At 43.5% G+C, this 16,928-nt stretch overlaps 1 protein-coding gene across 3 annotated transcripts; it reads left to right on the top strand.

The window, feature by feature from the left end:
* The first annotated feature begins 2,044 nt into the window (after positions 1 to 2,044).
* NONO (non-POU domain containing octamer binding) lies at positions 2,045 to 13,098 on the top strand. 3 transcript variants are annotated; one of them, XM_073556176.1, is made up of 11 exons: positions 2,045 to 2,154; positions 6,549 to 6,692; positions 6,774 to 6,967; positions 7,753 to 8,054; positions 8,973 to 9,068; positions 10,236 to 10,432; positions 10,582 to 10,666; positions 10,748 to 10,850; positions 11,962 to 12,004; positions 12,109 to 12,221; positions 12,309 to 13,098. In XM_073556176.1, the coding sequence occupies exons 2-11, from the start codon at positions 6,554 to 6,556 to the stop codon at positions 12,435 to 12,437; spliced, it is 1,401 nt and encodes a 466-aa protein (XP_073412277.1). In that variant the 5' UTR covers positions 2,045 to 2,154; positions 6,549 to 6,553; the 3' UTR covers positions 12,438 to 13,098. The 3 variants fall into 3 exon arrangements, with proteins under 3 accessions (XP_073412277.1, XP_073412276.1, XP_073412278.1); XM_073556175.1 differs by lacking the exon at positions 2,045 to 2,154 and adding an exon at positions 2,205 to 2,376; XM_073556177.1 differs by lacking the exon at positions 2,045 to 2,154 and adding an exon at positions 2,265 to 2,289.
* Positions 13,099 to 16,928: the final 3,830 nt, after the last annotated feature.

The raw sequence follows: 16,928 nt of genomic DNA on the forward strand, positions 1-16,928 counted from the left end.
CTCTTCAATGATGCACTGCAGGAGGATTATCTCCCGTCAGTTCATCACTGGGAGGCCCTATAGAGCAGTGACATCACCTGATGTCACAGTTCTATAGGGGAAATCGTTGTAGGACCCTCGTTATTAATTGGACTGCGTCGGACAGGGAGTATATGGTTTATTTTTTTTCTTTTTATTCTAGGAGATCGAGGGTGTCATTTGAATCTGGGCGTACAATAAAAATATGAAAACTGTGTTGTTTTATTTCATTAAAAGACTTTATTCTTATGAGTGTGTGTTTATTTAACCCTTTCAAAAGATTAATAATGGATAGGTGTCTTATTGAAGACTCTCCATTATTAACCGGGCTTAATTTCACCTTCCAATAGCAAGGTGACATTAACCCCTTATTACCCCATATCCCACAGCTACACGGGAGTGGGAAGAGAGGGGCTAAGTGCCACAATTGGCGCATGTTATAAATGCGCCATTTTTGAAGCGGCTGCAGGTTGGTATTTGTAGCCAGGGGGGGCCAATATCCATGGCCCCTTCCTAGGCTATGAATATCAGCCCGCAGCTGTCTGCGTAGCCTTTCTGGCTATAAAATATAGGGGACCCCACGTCATTTTTTTTGGGGGGGGGGTTCCCCCTATTTTAATAGCCAGTAAAGGCTATGTAGACAGCTGCGGGCTGATATTCATAGCCTGGGAAGGGGCCATGGGTATTACCCCCCTTCCCAGGCTACAAATATTGGCCCCCGGCTTTGCCCCTCTGGCGCAGAAAGTTGTGCGGGATCCCAATTGAAAAAACAACACAAAAATCTATCTATCCCATATCTATCTATTATCATCTGTCTATCCGTGTGTGTAATGGAGTGTGGGTTGGACAAATGTAAATGAGGAGGTTGGACAGAAATGACATCACAAATCTTTTTTTTTTTTTTTTTTTTAAACATATCTTTATTTAGCTTACAAAAACGCATACAAATGCGCAGGCAAAACCACACTGAATAACCGCATCAAATCCGCAGCAAAATGCATCAAAAGCGCACCTGCGTTTTCTGCCAAGAGCTGCGGTTTTTGTGCGGAAAAATATGCGGGAGAATCCGTAATGTGTGCATATACCCCAAGAATACACAGGTAATGATGCCTCGCATCAAACCAAGGTGCCTCCAGCTTGGCTCAAATGGGTTCTGGCCATCAGAATTGGCATTAAAGAGGGCAAACAATCCATTTTCACAGATCTGAAGTAACTGATGTTTTACGGGGTTAAATGAATTTGCGCCACTGATCTCACACAAAGGCGAGGGTCAGACTTGCCAGAAACTCGGACGAGTCTCGGACGTCAATACTCGGATTGCAGCGTTCAGCTGCATAGAAATAAATGCCGGCGGCACTGCCGGGTATTGACGTGTGAGACTCGTCCGAGTTTCTCGCGTTACTTATTCAAATGGCCAAAATGGGCTGTCTGGCCACTTTGATGCCAGTCCCAGAACCCATTTGGGCCAGGCTGGAGGGTCCTGGGTTTGACGTGGGGCTCCCTGCAGTGTGATATCAGTGGCTCAGCCATTTAACCCTTTAACGCCCTTCAGTGCCCACTTTGATGCCCCTTTTTGTGCCAGTTTTATAATTTTCGGAGCTGTTGTTAAATGTATTCACATCAGGGCACCTCGCTGCATTCTATGTTAGTATTGTGATGCTTTTTTTCGTTAAACCTATAAAAAAAAAACCAGAAAAGAAAAAATTGCCAAATAAGAAACCAACTTCAGCCTGGTAACCAGGAGTGGGTGACAATATACATGTGGTGACGTGTTTCTATTGCACTTTGTTCAACTCCTGATTTTGGCTGACAGCTACTGAGGGTGTGAACACGGCCTAATACATTTCATGTTGTTGGGAGCTGCAGGCCAGCCGTGCGTTACATAGCGCCAGTGCTTTATTACCCCGCGGCGGTAGTCACGTGAAGACCAGACGGAAGATGGCCGCCCTGCCCCCACTGCACACCAGCCAATCCTTTGTTTTCTTTCCTTCCTATACTTGCCAGCTGCGCCTGCGCAGAAACTGCTCTATTCTTTCCTTCCGCTCTCACACAAACTTGTCGAACAATACAGCGCTCCTGCTGTTCACACCCACTGTCGTCACTAGGTTAAAGCGGCGAAAACTGGCCAATTACAAGGTGGGTTAGGGTTGTTCTTTATGAGTGGCAGTTGTAGGGACCAATCATAAAGCGGAAACCAAAAGCTCGTAGACCAATAGGCGAAAGCAAAGCGCAGGCGCCTCCCCTGGTTAGGTTGTGGCCTGTTTCCGTCTGGTAAGCGGGAGGTTCCTAGCGTGCGCGGGAGGTCGTGGGGCTGAATCTGAACATCGGGCGCTGCGCAGTGATCCTCAGACTGACAAGGTAACGCTTCCCTAGGAGCCCTTATCCGCTCGGGGGAGACATGGCGGCGGCCCGTTGCGCTTCGTTTCCTGCCCGCCGGCCCTGTTGGAGCGGTGCTGGATTGTAGGCCCGGGCCCTGTTTGCATTGGGGGAGGACTGCACGCGCTCTGCACTCTGACTGGGGATGGACTGGAGTAGTGAGTGCTGCCCTGTTCCCCATCTGTGCGCCGCGGACAGTGCTGTGTGACACCGGAGTGAGCCCAGAACATGGAGCACACATGGCCTGAAGGCATCTGCTGCCAACACTGCAGCTTCACCTCTCCTACACTGGCTGGTGCTGCATTGTGCCAACGTGTCTAGTGAGCTCTGTGCCCCCTGAGGGGAGTCTCGGGCTGTAATCTGCCCCCAAGGTGGGCCCTCCTCCCCCCAGCCTGCCCTGTCTCTAGCCATGTAGTGTAAGTTGTCCATTGGTGTGAACAGAGTCGGATTGGGGTGACAAGGGCCCACCGGTAACATTGACTTTCGGGCCCACTTTATACCTGCATACAAATATTACATTACCCTAATTCACAAATTTACCTATATCTCTATACACTAAACTAGGTAGTTTGGTTAATGAATGATGAGATGCTGCTCTTTTCTGTACAGAATAAAACATGTGAATTATGCCAAGTAGTGCCATTACAGTGGGGTTGGGGGCCCATGTCTACTCAGGGGCCCACCAGGGGATTCCCCTGTTCCCCTATGGGCCAGTCCGAGCCTGGGTGTGAATGGTGGCCATGTACCTCTCACATGGGGAAGCTTTTCTTTACAAGATGCCATTTTTCGGCTTTTGCCCTGCAATAAGAACATAATACATAGTTAGCAAGGTTGAAAAAAGACATTATTCCATCCAGTTCAGCCTGTAATCCGTCAGAATAAATCCACAGATCTACATCCTTCTAAAGAACCTAACAATAACTGTAAGATACAATATTGTTACGCTCCAGGAAGACATCCAGCTCTCTCTCTTTAACCCCTCGACTGAGTTCGCCATCACCACCTCCTCAGGCAGGGAATTCCAGATTCTCACTGCCCTAACAGTAAAGAATTCTTTTCTATGTTGGTGGAAAAACCTTTTCTCCTCCAGACGCAGAGAATGCCCCCTTGTGACCGTCACCTTCCTTGGTATAAACGGAGCCTCGGAGAGATATTTGTATTGTCCCCTTATATACTTATACATGGTTATTAGTTCGTCCCTCAGTCGTCTTTTCTCTAAAATAAATAATCCTAATTTTGCTAATCCCTCTTGGTATTGTAGTTCCCCTTTAATAATTTTGTTGCCCTCCTTTGTACTCGCTCTAGTTCCATTATTTCCTTCCTGAGCACCAGTGCCCAAAACTGGACACAGTACTCCATGTTCGGTCTAACCAGAGATTTGTACAGAGGCAGTATAATGCTCTCATCATGTGTATCCAGGCCTCTTTTAATGCACCCCATGATCCTGTTTGCCTTGGCAACTGTGGCCTGGCACTGGCTGCTCCAGGTAAGTTTATCATTAACTAGGATCCCCAAGTCCTTCTTCATGTCAGATTTACCCAGTGGTTTCCCGTTCAGTGTGTAATGGTGATATTGATTCCTTCTTCCCATGCGTATAACCTTACATTTATCATTGTTAAACTGCATCTGCCACCTTTCGGCCCAAGTTCCCAACTTATCCAGATCCATCTGTAGCAGAATACTATCTTCTCTTATATTGACTGCTTTACATAGTTTTGTATCATCTGCAAATATCGATATTTTACTGTGTAAACCTTCTACCAGATCGTTAATAAATATGTTGAAGAGAATAGGTCCTAACACCGACCCCTGCGGTACCCCACTGGTCACAGCGACCCAGTTAGAGAATATACCATTTATAACCACCCTCTGCTTTCTATCACTAAGCCAGTTACTTACCCATTTACACACATTTTCCCCCAGACCCAGCATTCTCATTTTGTGTACCAACCGCTTGTGTGGCACGGTGTCAAACGCTTTGGAAAAATCAAGATATACCACATCCAATGACTCACCTTGGTCCAGTCTATAGCTTGCCTCTTCATAAAAACTGATTAGATTGGTTTGACAGGAGCGATTCCTCATAAACCCATGCTGATATGGCGTTAAACAGTTATTCTCCTTGAGATAATCCAGAATAACATCCCTCAGAAACCCTTCAAATATTTTACCGACAATAGAGGTTAGACTTACTGGCCTATAATTTCCAGGTTCTTTTAGAACCCTTTTTGAATATTGGTACCACATTTGCTATATGCCAGTTCTGTGGAACAGACCCCATCGCTATAGTCACTAAATATAAGAAATAATGGCTTGTCTATTACATTATTACATTACTTAGTTCTCTTAGTACTCGTGGGTGTATGCCATCCGGCCCCAGAGATTTATCTATTTTAATCATATGTAGCCGGTTTTGCACCTCTTTTTGGGTTAGATTGGTGACCCTTAATATAGGGTTTTCTTTGTCTCTCGGCATTTCACCTAGCATTTCATTTTCCACTGTGGAGAAGAAGGTGTTTAATATATTAGCTTTTTCCTCGTCATCTACAACCATTCTTTCCTCACAATTTTTAAGGGGCCTACATTTTCACTATTGATTCTTTTACTATTGATATAGTTGAAGAACAGTTTGGGATTAGTTTTACACTCTTTAGCAATGTGCTGCTCTGTTTCCTTTATGTCAGCTTTAAAGAGAATCTGTCACCTATTTTTTCGAGTATCAGCTGCCGGCTCCACCATTAGGGGCTTATCAACAGCATTCTGTAATGCTGTAGATAAGCCCCCCCCCCCCCATGTAACCTGATGGTGGTGCCGGCAGCTGATACTCGAAAAAATAGGTGAGAGATTCCCTTTAATTAGTTTTTTAGATAAAGCATTTTTCTCCCTATAGTTTTTTAGAGCTTGAACGGTGCCATCCTGCTTTAGTAGTTTAAATGCTTTCTTTTTACTGTTAATTGTCCCTCTTACTACTTTGTTTCATAAGATCATAGAGGGCTACGTCCGTTGGGGCGTATACAGCGGAAACATTTCCGAACGTATCCATAGACCTAAGTTTTATGTGACGTAGATCAAACACCATGAAGGGCCTAGTTTACTTCACCTTTTTACCATGGGAATTTGAACCTTAAATGTGTGTAGTTTGGTCTAAAAATCATTTTTGCAATTCAGCAAACTTAAGTCTTGCAGCATTGCTTTTTCCAAGTTCTTTGTTTCACTGCATATTCAACTTTAAGGTGGTCTGTAATCATAAATCAGCTGTGAGAAGCTGAAAAAGCACAGTTAAAGGGAATCTGTCACCCCTTTTTTGAGAGATCATATAATATCATTCAACTGTGTGTCACATAAGGATTCTCTTAGTACTTTTGCTTCCCCCTGACCCCGCACCTTTCATGCATAAATACCTTTTTTATATCGGTTCAGATGTATGTAAAGTGCTGCTGTCTGATGGGTGGGGCTTATTCACCTGCTCCCTCCTCCCTGCCTTGCTCTACACAAGAAGAAATGTGTAGGGCAAGACAGGGAGGGGGGGAGCAGTTGAATAAGTCCCGCCCATCGGACCGGACAGCGGCAGTTTACATACATCTGAACCGATATAAAAAAAGGTATTTATGCATGAAAGGTGCGGGGTCAGGGGAAAGCAAAAGTACTAAGAGAATCCTTATGTGACACACAGTTGAATGATATCATTATATGATATCTCAAAAAAGGGGTGACAGATTCCCTTTAAGAGTTACAAGCTCTCCCATTGGACTGTCAGAATTAGTTCACTGACAGATTCTTAGTTACCCCACTTTGCAGCCTGCAATAGACATGCAAAACGGAGGCTATAGGCAAATAGTATGACATTTTTAATGAAGCCCAAAGACTAAAATAATTTTTAGCCAAAAATACTTGTATTTACATATAAAAAAAAAATGCCCCCAAAGGTGGACAACCCCTTTTTAATGATGGTAGAGGTCTTTGCCTTGTTCATTCCTAGCATGCAGTGCTGTCATAGGGGGGACTACGCCCTGACTGCTGGGTGTTTGCCATATGAGCCAGTCTAATTTTTTTTATTTAATTGCTAGTGCCCTAATATTGACACCGCCCGTTCAGCTAGAGATGGTAACATCTTGGATGTCTTTCCATGTTGTTTTCATGCTTTTTCTTGTCAGTTACAATGCAGGGAAACAGAGGCTTTAAAATGGAGCATCAGAACCACGCTCATAGAAAGCCCCAGCATAACCAGCCTCATTATATGCAGCAGGGATCAGAAGAGCCTTCCCCCACCAATGGACAACAGCAGCCTGCAAAGCCAAGTAAGTGTCTGCCATCTGGAGCCGTCCAGTTTCTGGAGACTCCTGCAGCCCTTCTCTAAGCTTGTTTAATTTGCTGTCTAGATGATGGCATCGTCATCGATTTGCAGAGTTTTCGGAAGCCAGGAGAAAAGACTTATACTCAGCGCAGCCGCCTCTTTGTGGGTAACTTGCCCAATGATGTTACAGAAGAGGAGATGCGGAAAATGTTTGAGCGATATGGAAAAGCGGGTGAAATCTTCATCCACAAAGACAAGGGCTTTGGATTCATCCGGCTGGTGAGTGATGTTCTGTGGTGTGTTATGTATTATTGTGTTCCCTATATGGGGAATTGTGCACTGTGATCCCTATGGATTGAATCAGTAAAACAAGCTCCACATCGGTCCACAGATTGGGGGCGCTATTGTAGCTCAGCCTCATTCACTTCAGGGGAGCTGAGCTGCTATACCAGACTCAGCCCAAAGGCAGTTGCTAGTAGTGCTGTTTTAGGGGCGAGAAACTGAAACAAAGCGACAGCCACATGTTCTAATCATGGCAACTCTGGATTTATTTTGGATGGCTAGTGGAAGCTACAAATACTGGTCATGTAATTGACACTTTTTTTTTTTTTCCCCTCCATATGGCCATCAATTTTAGGGTTCCCTGCTGTAACCAGTAAGGTGTGTTCACACATGTGTTTGAGGGTTCAGATGCATATGCCAAGTCTAATTCTTCATCAGCTTCACAAACACTTTCACGTCCAGTGCATGCACAAATGTGTTGTAACATGCTAGTAATATCCATGAATTTTGCCTGGAAAATCAGAGGTTCAGGACAATGGGACAAAGGAGATCAGCTTCACCCTTGGACGCCTGCCATGGATGATTTTGTAACATGTACATTGGCTTTGCCATTGATAAATTGTCTTGTATACATAACCTTAGGACATATTCAAGAGGTCGTCACAGGTTTTTTGTTCATCTGCTGTACTAACAGTACTGTATTTAATTTCTCTCATTGTTCTGGCAGCATATAAGGTACTAGGACAATCATTGTTGCGCTCATCTTGTATTTGCATCTGTAGGAAACGCGGACTCTGGCAGAGATTGCTAAAGCCGAGCTTGATAATCTTCCTCTCCGTGGAAAACAATTGCGTGTTCGCTTTGCATGTCACAGCGCTGCATTGTCTGTCCGAAACCTTCCTCCCTTTGTGTCGAATGAACTTTTGGAAGAAGCCTTCTCCATGTTTGGTCAAGTGGAGAGAGCTATAGTCATTGTGGATGATCGTGGAAGACCATCCGGTAAAGGAATCGTTGAGTTTGCATCTAAACCGGCAGCCCGAAAGGCTCTTGATCGCTGTGCTGATGGGTCTTATCTTCTTACTGCGTAAGTAGTCAAAGCAAGAGCTTCTATGGACTCACAGCAGGACCAATAATTCAGCTGTTATGTAATAGCACAAGACCAATTGATAGTCCTGTTCATAAATGTTTATTAGATGTGACAGTTCCTCTCTGCACAATGATTATTAAAGAGGTTGTATAGTTTACACATGTCTTCGCTTAACTTAAGGATAGGTTATAACTTGTAGACCTGTAGGTATACCACCAGTCGGAGCACTTTGTTTCCTCGTTACTAAATGGTGCATTAGGTTGGATGGCCAATTGCCACTCAATTCTCTGTGGGGCTGCTGGGAAAACAGGAAACTCCAAACATACAGCTCAGTAGCCCTATGGGGAATGAATGGAGCAACCAGTTGAGCATGTACATTTGGTGCTCCATTCTTATGGGGATGAAAGTGCCCTGTTCTTTAATCAGTGTGTCCCAGCAGTAGGATCTCTGCCAATCATCAAGTTATCACTTAACCTGTGGCTAGGTGGTATTTTGATTTCCCTTGTTTTGTTTTTTTTTTCAGTCTATTGTAGCACAAAGCTCCTTTTTCTTTCCAGTTCAAATTCATGGACAGATTGCATCTCCAGTACTCTACTTGCGCCATATAAACTAACTAATGCAAATATGAAAAGGAAGCCATAGGATAAAATGTTTCATCTGATCCCACTGGCAGTAATGGAACTGGAATTCAATTCCAAGTATTGCAAAAAGTCTGCCTCTTGTATAACTGGTGGTGTGGGATCTGCCCTCCTGGGTGTATGTTAGAGGATATTGATTGCCTTCAAACACATAGGAAGAGTTTTAGGAACTGAGGTGGCAGGTATTTTCTTACGTTAAGAGGCGATTAACCATCTCTTGCTCCTTCCATCACTTTATGTTGATGCTGAAGCCATTGTTTTATCATTTGCTGTGCAGCTTTCCCCGTCCTATAACTGTGGAGCCTATGGACCAGTTTGATGATGAAGAAGGATTACCTGAGAAACTTGTTTCAAAGAATCAAGGCTACCACAAGTATGTATCTTTTGCATACAACCCTGTGCCTTTCATTTATTCTGCTAAGCAGACAAAAAAGTCAAAACAAAAAATTCTATTGCTTTAGGCTACAGCTACATAGTAATGTCAGGCAACAAAAATATATGTGCAGCTTGTCAGCAACTTGCTGTCTCGTGACTATTGTGCATCTGATTTCACTATAAGTCGCAGAGCAGTAACATGCAACTTGCATCAAGTCTATGGCAAGTGTCTCTTGTGACCAGAAATTCCAGCACATTTGGAAACAATTGTGACTGTTGAAGTGTCACAGTTTGTAACACGCCATAGGAAATCTTTAAATCCAGTGTTGCATGTCACAGTAATTTCAGTGTCAGGTGACACATTTCGTAGCATGTCCCTATCCTTAAAGAGTTTCTCCTGAGGAACGTAATAAAATACACATTTAAATATTAGACCTTTTTTGTAAACACCTTTTATTTAGCAAAAAGTTATACTTCTGTGAAAATTTCAAAGATGGCAACTGCCATATATCACTGTGCAGCCCGTCCTAGATTTCAGAAGACGCGCAGTAGGGACGGTCTGTGCGAAGCACAAGACATTAAGACCATCAGGCTGACTGGGATGGATGTTCATTCTTGGTCACATAAAGAGGTTTATCTTCTCCTTTACTCCTCTCCACTCAGTGTCCTGTCAGGTGGACTGTACTGAGGAATGTGCGGTCACTGTGTCTGACCGGACGCTGCGCTGACATGACGTCTTGCTCGTGCTTCATGCAGACCGTTCTACTGTGTGTCCTCTCAAATCTAGGACAGGCTACACAGTGGTAGTTGTCATCTTTGAAATTTTCAAAGAGTGCAATAGATAAAGCATATTTTTTTGCTTAAAAAAAGGTGTTTAGAAAAAGGTTTAATATTTAAATGTTTTTAATTTATTAAATTTCTCTGGGAACCTCATTTTGATTAGGCTGCCTCTTTGTAAGGTGGAGCGAAACTAGAAGATGACACACAATCTTTGTGACATGTGCAGTCTATTGAAATGGGACCTTTCGAGGCATATGCTAATACAATGTTCCTATTCCTAAAACTGCAGGCTCCCAAATGGTAGCATGATATTGATTCAGGGGCTCTTAAGATTTGGCCAGCATGTGTCTTGTTTTTCCTGATTTGATCTGTGTTGCTGTCCTAGGGAGAGAGAGCAACCTCCTCGCTTTGCTCAGCCTGGAAGTTTCGAGTATGAATATGCAATGCGCTGGAAAGCCCTCATTGAAATGGAAAAACAGCAGCAGGATCAAGTAGAACGAAACATGAAAGAAGCTCAGGAGAAGATGGAACTGGAGATGGAGGCTGCAAGGCATGAGCACCAGGTCATGCTTATGCGGCAAGGTAAGGGTCTTCAGCACTATAACATAGGTGACTTATTCTCGAAATAGGAGGTTTGGATTCAGCCATCAGTTTAAAAAAAAATATTCCTGATGGTTATACTGACTGTTTGTTAAAAAGAAATAACATTTGTTGCATGATTATTATGACAGATTTAATGAGGCGCCAGGAGGAATTGCGCAGGATGGAAGAACTCCACAACCAAGATGTACAGAAACGAAAGCAGTTGGAGCTGAGGTAAAGTTTCCAGGTGCACATCATACTTTTCATAGCGTACTAATGCTTGTTGTATTGTTCATGCGTAAATTTTTCTTGCAGACATGAAGAGGAACGCAGGAGACGTGAAGAGGAGGCACGTCGACAGCAGGAAGAAATGATCATGCGTCAACAAGAGGGCTTTAAAAACGCCTATCCTGATTCAGTAAGTCGGGTGATGATGTCTTATAATAGAGTCTTTGGGGCCCGATTCATCAAACCTTTCACACCAGAATTCTAGTGTTAAAGCTTTGAAAAGATTTTAAAATTTAGGCACAACTCGGATATTCGCTCATGTCTACTCATTAGGTCCTTTTTCTACTTGGAATGTATTTTTTTCTTTATCATATTGCATTTTAATGATTCAGGTTTTTTCTTTATCTGTAAAGCTGAGTGTTGTGCAGTAACTATAGTGGACGAGGCGTGCACATGCTCGACCTCTGCTTCTTTCAGACCAAGCTCTACAGCACTGTTCTTGAGATCGGTGGGTGACCTAGCAATCAGGATGTTAATCAACCTATCCAATGGATAACTTCCACACTTGGTATAAGCCTTTTAAAGAAGAATTCTCCACAATCTTTTTCCCTGATCCGTGTAATAAATACAATAGAATATATTAAAATACTTACTGTTTCATCTTCCCTGCTTTTCAGCGTCGCTCCAGTGCCCCTTCCTGCCTTTGTGACCACCCTTCAACTTATGCAGTCTCACACAACTTATGCAGTGAGGAGCAGTAGCTGCTCTCTGTATAAGGCTGGGACCACACATGCGAGAAACTTGGACGAGTCTCGCATCTTCATACCCAGCACTCGGGAGCGGAGCGTGCGGCTGCATAGAAATACATGCAGCTGCATGCTTCGCTCCCGAGTGCCGGGTATGAAGATGCGAGACTCGACTGAATGTCTCGCATGTGTGATCCCGGCCTAAGTCTGAGATTCGGAACAAGGCTTTACAGACTTCTGGTCCACACATCAACTGGCCAGTCTGGATTTGTGGTCACTTGGTTCAGAATAGAAGCTGCACTAGTAACCAAAGCCAGCGATCAATAAGTATTTAAATACTCGCGCTACAGTATGTGCATAGTAGAGTGACCTGTATAATACATAGTCTACAAAATGTTATATATTCCAGGTTATATTGCACCAATATTGTATAAGAGCCTGCCGTTGTGACATATGCAATATCGTTCCCAATACAGTTTGCACAATGTCACAAAAGTTAGTATTGGATTCTGCCTTGTGTAATCTTGTGTAACATGTTGCTTTTTCTTTATTTAGAGGGATGCTGACATGAGGTTGGCACAAATAGCCATGTCTGGTGGTGAGTGCGTATGTTATACACTTCTGATTCGGCATTCAGTATTTTACATGGTGAATTGCTCATCTTAAGAAAACATTGCCAAAGCTGTTCACTGTCTTGTCTAGGGTCCATGGGAATGAACAACCGATCTTCACTGGGTAACAGCAGCGTTCCTGCAGGAGCAGCTGCATCAACAGGACCTAGTTCCTTGATGCCAGAAGCGGCTGGAATTGGCATGGTGTGTTAATTTTTCAAACTTTATTTTATTTCTCTCTTAAATCCATGTCACTGATGGCTTTTATATCCTTGGTCTGTTCTTTCGTAGACTGCACAGACTGCTGAACGCTTTGGCCAGGCTGCCAACATTGAAGCTCTTGGTGCAACTAATCAGCAGGCTTTCCAACGTGGCACAGCAGGAGCTGAATTTAGTGCTAATAAGCGACGTAGATATTGAAATCGTACCCCCCCCCCCCTTGTTTTTTTTAATGTCAGCAGCTATGAGTTGTCCAAAATTAGTGTGACTGGATATCTATTGGTAGTGTTCATGTTGTAGGGCATTCTCTGGTGCAGGTCTGTGACTTTAGGCACAGTTTGCTGGGGTATTAAGGGTTGGGAAAGAACACTGCTAACAAAAAACCTTGTGACATGAACCTTCCAAGAAATACACTGCTGACCATCTTTTCTTGCAGAAAAGGGGGTGAACACTTTTGGGCAATTCTGAGCTGTAAAGTGCCACTGTGCCTCCCATTCCTGCCTCTCTAGTCCATTACACAATATGAATTGCTGTCCCTGGAAACAACCACACAGCTTTCCTGAGCTTCAGTGGCAAAGCTCACTCTTTTATGATTTATTTTTTCTCCTGTTCTGGACCATACTGTATGTAGTGTTTTTTGTATCTTTTTTATTTTATTTCCCCCTCATGTTCATACCCACTGGGTTATATGTTCTAGTTAAGGTGTCACCATCCCATTGCTTCTTTCATATGTTCTGCTGTTTATACAAATGGTATCATGTCACCTTCCTCAGTGTGTATTCCTCGGCATTTCCTGAAAGAGTTTATTGGTTACTCGGCAATGTGAAAATTGTTCATAAATAAACAGGAGTAAGACTTTTAATTTATTCTTTTTTGGGGGGTGTTGGAAATCTACACAAGTTCAGTGTTTTTTTGTTTGTTTTGTTTTTAAATATGGTCATTTGAGACTTTCTTTTAATAGGAAACACTGACATTTTTCTATGATAATACTAGGAATTTATCACAATTGGCTGTAGGCCGAATTCACGCATTGTGCCGTGGTAAGACTACAGAGCGCAATGCAGGGACTGGTCACCGATCTCCTGACCCTGGACTAAAGGCCCCGTTACAGATACAGTGGGGAAAAAAAGTATTTAGTCAGTCAGCAATAATGCAAGTTCCACCACTTAAAAAGATGAGAGGCGTCTGTAATTTACATCATAGGTAGACCTCAACTATGGGAGACAAACTGAGAAAAAAAAATCCAGAAAATCACATTGTCTGTTTTTTTTTCATTTTATTTGCATATTATGGTGGAAAATAAGTATTTGGTCAGAAACAAAATTTCATCTCAATACTTTGTGATATATCCTTTGTTGGCAATGACAGAGGTCAAACGTTTTCTGTAAGTCTTCACAAGGTTGCCACACACTGTTGTTGGTATGTTGGCCCATTCCTCCATGCAGATCTCCTCTAGAGCAGTGATGTTTTTGGCTTTTCGCTTGGCAACACGGACTTTCAACTCCCTCCAAAGGTTTTCTATAGGGTTGAGATCTGGAGACTGGCTAGGCCACTCCAGGACCTTGAAATGCTTCTTACGAAGCCACTCCTTCGTTGCCCTGGCGGTGTGCTTTGGATCATTGTCATGTTGAAAGACCCAGCCACGTTTCATCTGCAATGCCCTTGCTGATGGAAGGAGGTTTGCACTCAAAATCTCACGATACATGGCCCCATTCATTCTTTCATGTACCCGGATCAGTCGTCCTGGCCCCTTTGCAGAGAAACAGCCCCAAAGCATGATGTTTCCACCACCATGCTTTACAGTAGGTATGGTGTTTGATGGATGCAACTCAGTATTCTTTTTCCTCCAAACACGACAAGTTGTGTTTCTACCAAACAGTTCCAGTTTGGTTTCATCAGACCATAGGACATTCTCCCAAAACTCCTCTGGATCATCCAAATGCTCTCTAGCAAACTTCAGACGGGCCCGGACATGTACAGGCTTAAGCAGTGGGACACGTCTGGCACTGCAGGATCTGAGTCCATGGTGGCGTAGTGTGTTACTTATGGTAGGCCTTGTTACATTGGTCCCAGCTCTCTGCAGTTCATTCACTAGGTCCCCCCGCGTGGTTCTGGGATTTTTGTTCACCATTCTTGTGATCATTCTGACCCCACGGGGTGGGATTTTGCGTGGAGCACCAGATCGAGGGAGATTATCAGTGGTCTTGTATGTCTTCCATTTTCTAATTATTGCTCCCACAGTTGATTTCTTCACTCCAAGCTGGTTGGCTATTGCAGATTCAGTCTTCCCAGCCTGGTGCAGGGCTACAATTTTGTTTCTGGTGTCCTTTGACAGCTCTTTGGTCTTCACCATAGTGGAGTTTGGAGTCAGACTGTTTGAGGGTGTGCACAGGTGTCTTTTTATACTGATAACAAGTTTAAACAGGTGCCATTACTACAGGTAATGAGTGGAGGAAAGAGGAGACTCTTAAAGAAGAAGTTACAGGTCTGTGAGAGCCAGAAATCTTGATTGCTTGTTTCTGACCAAATACTTATTTTCCACCATAATATGCAAATAAAATGAAAAAAAAACAGACAATGTGATTTTCTGGATTTTTTTTTCTCAGTTTGTCTCCCATAGTTGAGGTCTACCTATGATTTAAATTACAGACGCCTCTCTTCTTTTTAAGTGGTGGAACTTGCACTATTGCTGACCGACTAAATACTTTTTTTCCCCACTGTAACTATGTCCCAGCGATCCTACCAACGATCCGACATGGATGGGATCGCTGGGACATAGTTGGGCTGATCGCTGGTGAGCTGTCACATAGACAACCCCTCCAGCGATCAGGACCAGTGAGCAAGCTGGTTTCCAATGTAAACAGCGGGTATCTAAGTGCCGCGTGGCTCTTAGATACCCGCTGTTTACATTGCAGACCAGCGTCCAGCATCCCTGGTCTCGCTGCCACACGCAGCGATACGTGCTGGCCAACGGGAGACCCAAAGATAAAAAAAAACTGCCCGCGACGATCCTACATGATCAGCGATACCCAGCAGGGGGGCCGGTCGCTGACACGTCACACAGCGATGTCGCTGGCGAGATCGCTGTGGCGTCACAAAATCAGCGATCTCGCTGGCGATATCGCTTTGTGTGACGGGGCCTTTAGTCTTAGGCTAGTTTCACACTAGCCATACTAAGAGAAAAAAAGAGCCAAAGTGTCTTAAAGAAAATATCAAATTTTATAAAAAATGTTTTCATAATATGTTATCATAAATACACAGATACCAGTTAGAATGCAGAAAAGGAGACTAACCCCAAAATACCACCGTGCCTCTCACATATGTAACAAACCTAATAAGTAATCACTATTAGTAAGGTAAGCTAGAACAGGTCAGACCAGATGGTATTAAGTGCACAAAAATCAGAGTAAGGATAGCGCTGAACGCACCAAGCGCTCAGTAAACCATAAATCAATAGTGAACTAAAGCCAGTCAGACCAGACAATATTGAGTGCAAAAGGATCACAGTAGAGGTAGCGCTAGACGCGCTCAGCGTTCACTAGAATCAAGCACTCAGTAAGCCATAGAGCAGGCTGTCAAGCTTACCAGAGAGGGACAGCAGGCACAGGAGGGAAGGTGTGGAGCTCCCCGATGCGCGTTTCGCGGCCAAGCGGGGCCGTTTTTTCAAGGGGAAGTGACGGAGGATCCGAACAGGACCTTCAAGTAACCCCATGAACTAGGTCACATGGTTATATGTGACCAATGGCGGTGAACCAAACGGCGCATGCGCAGTGTACCGAAGGCGCCTCTGCGTGTATCAGAGGCGTCACGTACACGGAGTCCACCACAGGGATTAACCCTGTGTGAGGTACCCGCAACGTAAAGACGCACCGACACAGACAGAGCCCTAACGGAAACACTGCCATGTGCACCGTCACCGCCATATAATGGGGACATAAAGTAGGAAATGATATATGAGGAAAGTGCTCAGGCTTATATTAATTGCGGGCATCAGACATATGAATAATATCAGTACATTACAGAATATCAGCAGTACAGATGCAATTTAAATAATGTAAAACGGTTACAGACAATAAGAGCTAATACAAATATAAATATTACAATAATCCACAGAAGATCATAAATGAAATATCTGTATCCTCCGTATAGAAAGATCCGGAATCCTTTATATTCAGATGGTTGATTCAGCGTCCCACCAGGGCTAAATGAATGGAAATGTGGGGACATCAGAATAATCACTGGTAATAGAGAAAACAATAAAGTAAAAAACAAGTTAAAAACATAGGATTAAAAAAAACACACATACACACACACACACACACACACACACCCCCTCGGAATCGGGGATAGATTAGTGTGGGGGGGATACAAAGCAGGGCTGTGGAGTCGGTAAGCCACAGTTGCGACTCCGACTCCTGGATTTTATCAGGCTCCGGCTCCGACTCCTTCATAAATGGCCAATTCATAGCAACAAATTTACTGTTGTAAAATATTAAACATGTGCTTATTCAGTTTCTCACCATCATATAAGTAATCAGACCACTTAGAGCAAAAACTACATTAGAATACAATTAGAATATAGCAAATAACTTTTATAAACTTTTCTAAACTGTAAGTAAATATGCAATAAACACTTTTATGCAGTTAATAAGAAGAAATCTCTAAATTTGTCCTCAGAAAAAGTATTGCCTC

Source organism: Dendrobates tinctorius, unplaced genomic scaffold, assembly GCF_039654945.1.
Source record: "Dendrobates tinctorius isolate UK_male_01 unplaced genomic scaffold, ASM3965494v1 ptg000231l, whole genome shotgun sequence".
NCBI lineage: Eukaryota > Metazoa > Chordata > Amphibia > Anura > Dendrobatidae > Dendrobates > Dendrobates tinctorius.

Excerpts from the sequence above, each read along its gene's own strand:
- NONO (XM_073556176.1), top strand. The coding sequence starts at position 6,554 with ATGCAGGGAAACAGAGGCTTTAAAATGGAGCATCAGAACCACGCTCAT. Across the intron at positions 10,851-11,961 it reads AAAACGCCTATCCTGATTCA|AGGGATGCTGACATGAGGTT; the intron begins GTAAGTCGGGTG and ends TTCTTTATTTAG. Across the intron at positions 12,005-12,108 it reads ACAAATAGCCATGTCTGGTG|GGTCCATGGGAATGAACAAC; the intron begins GTGAGTGCGTAT and ends TGTCTTGTCTAG.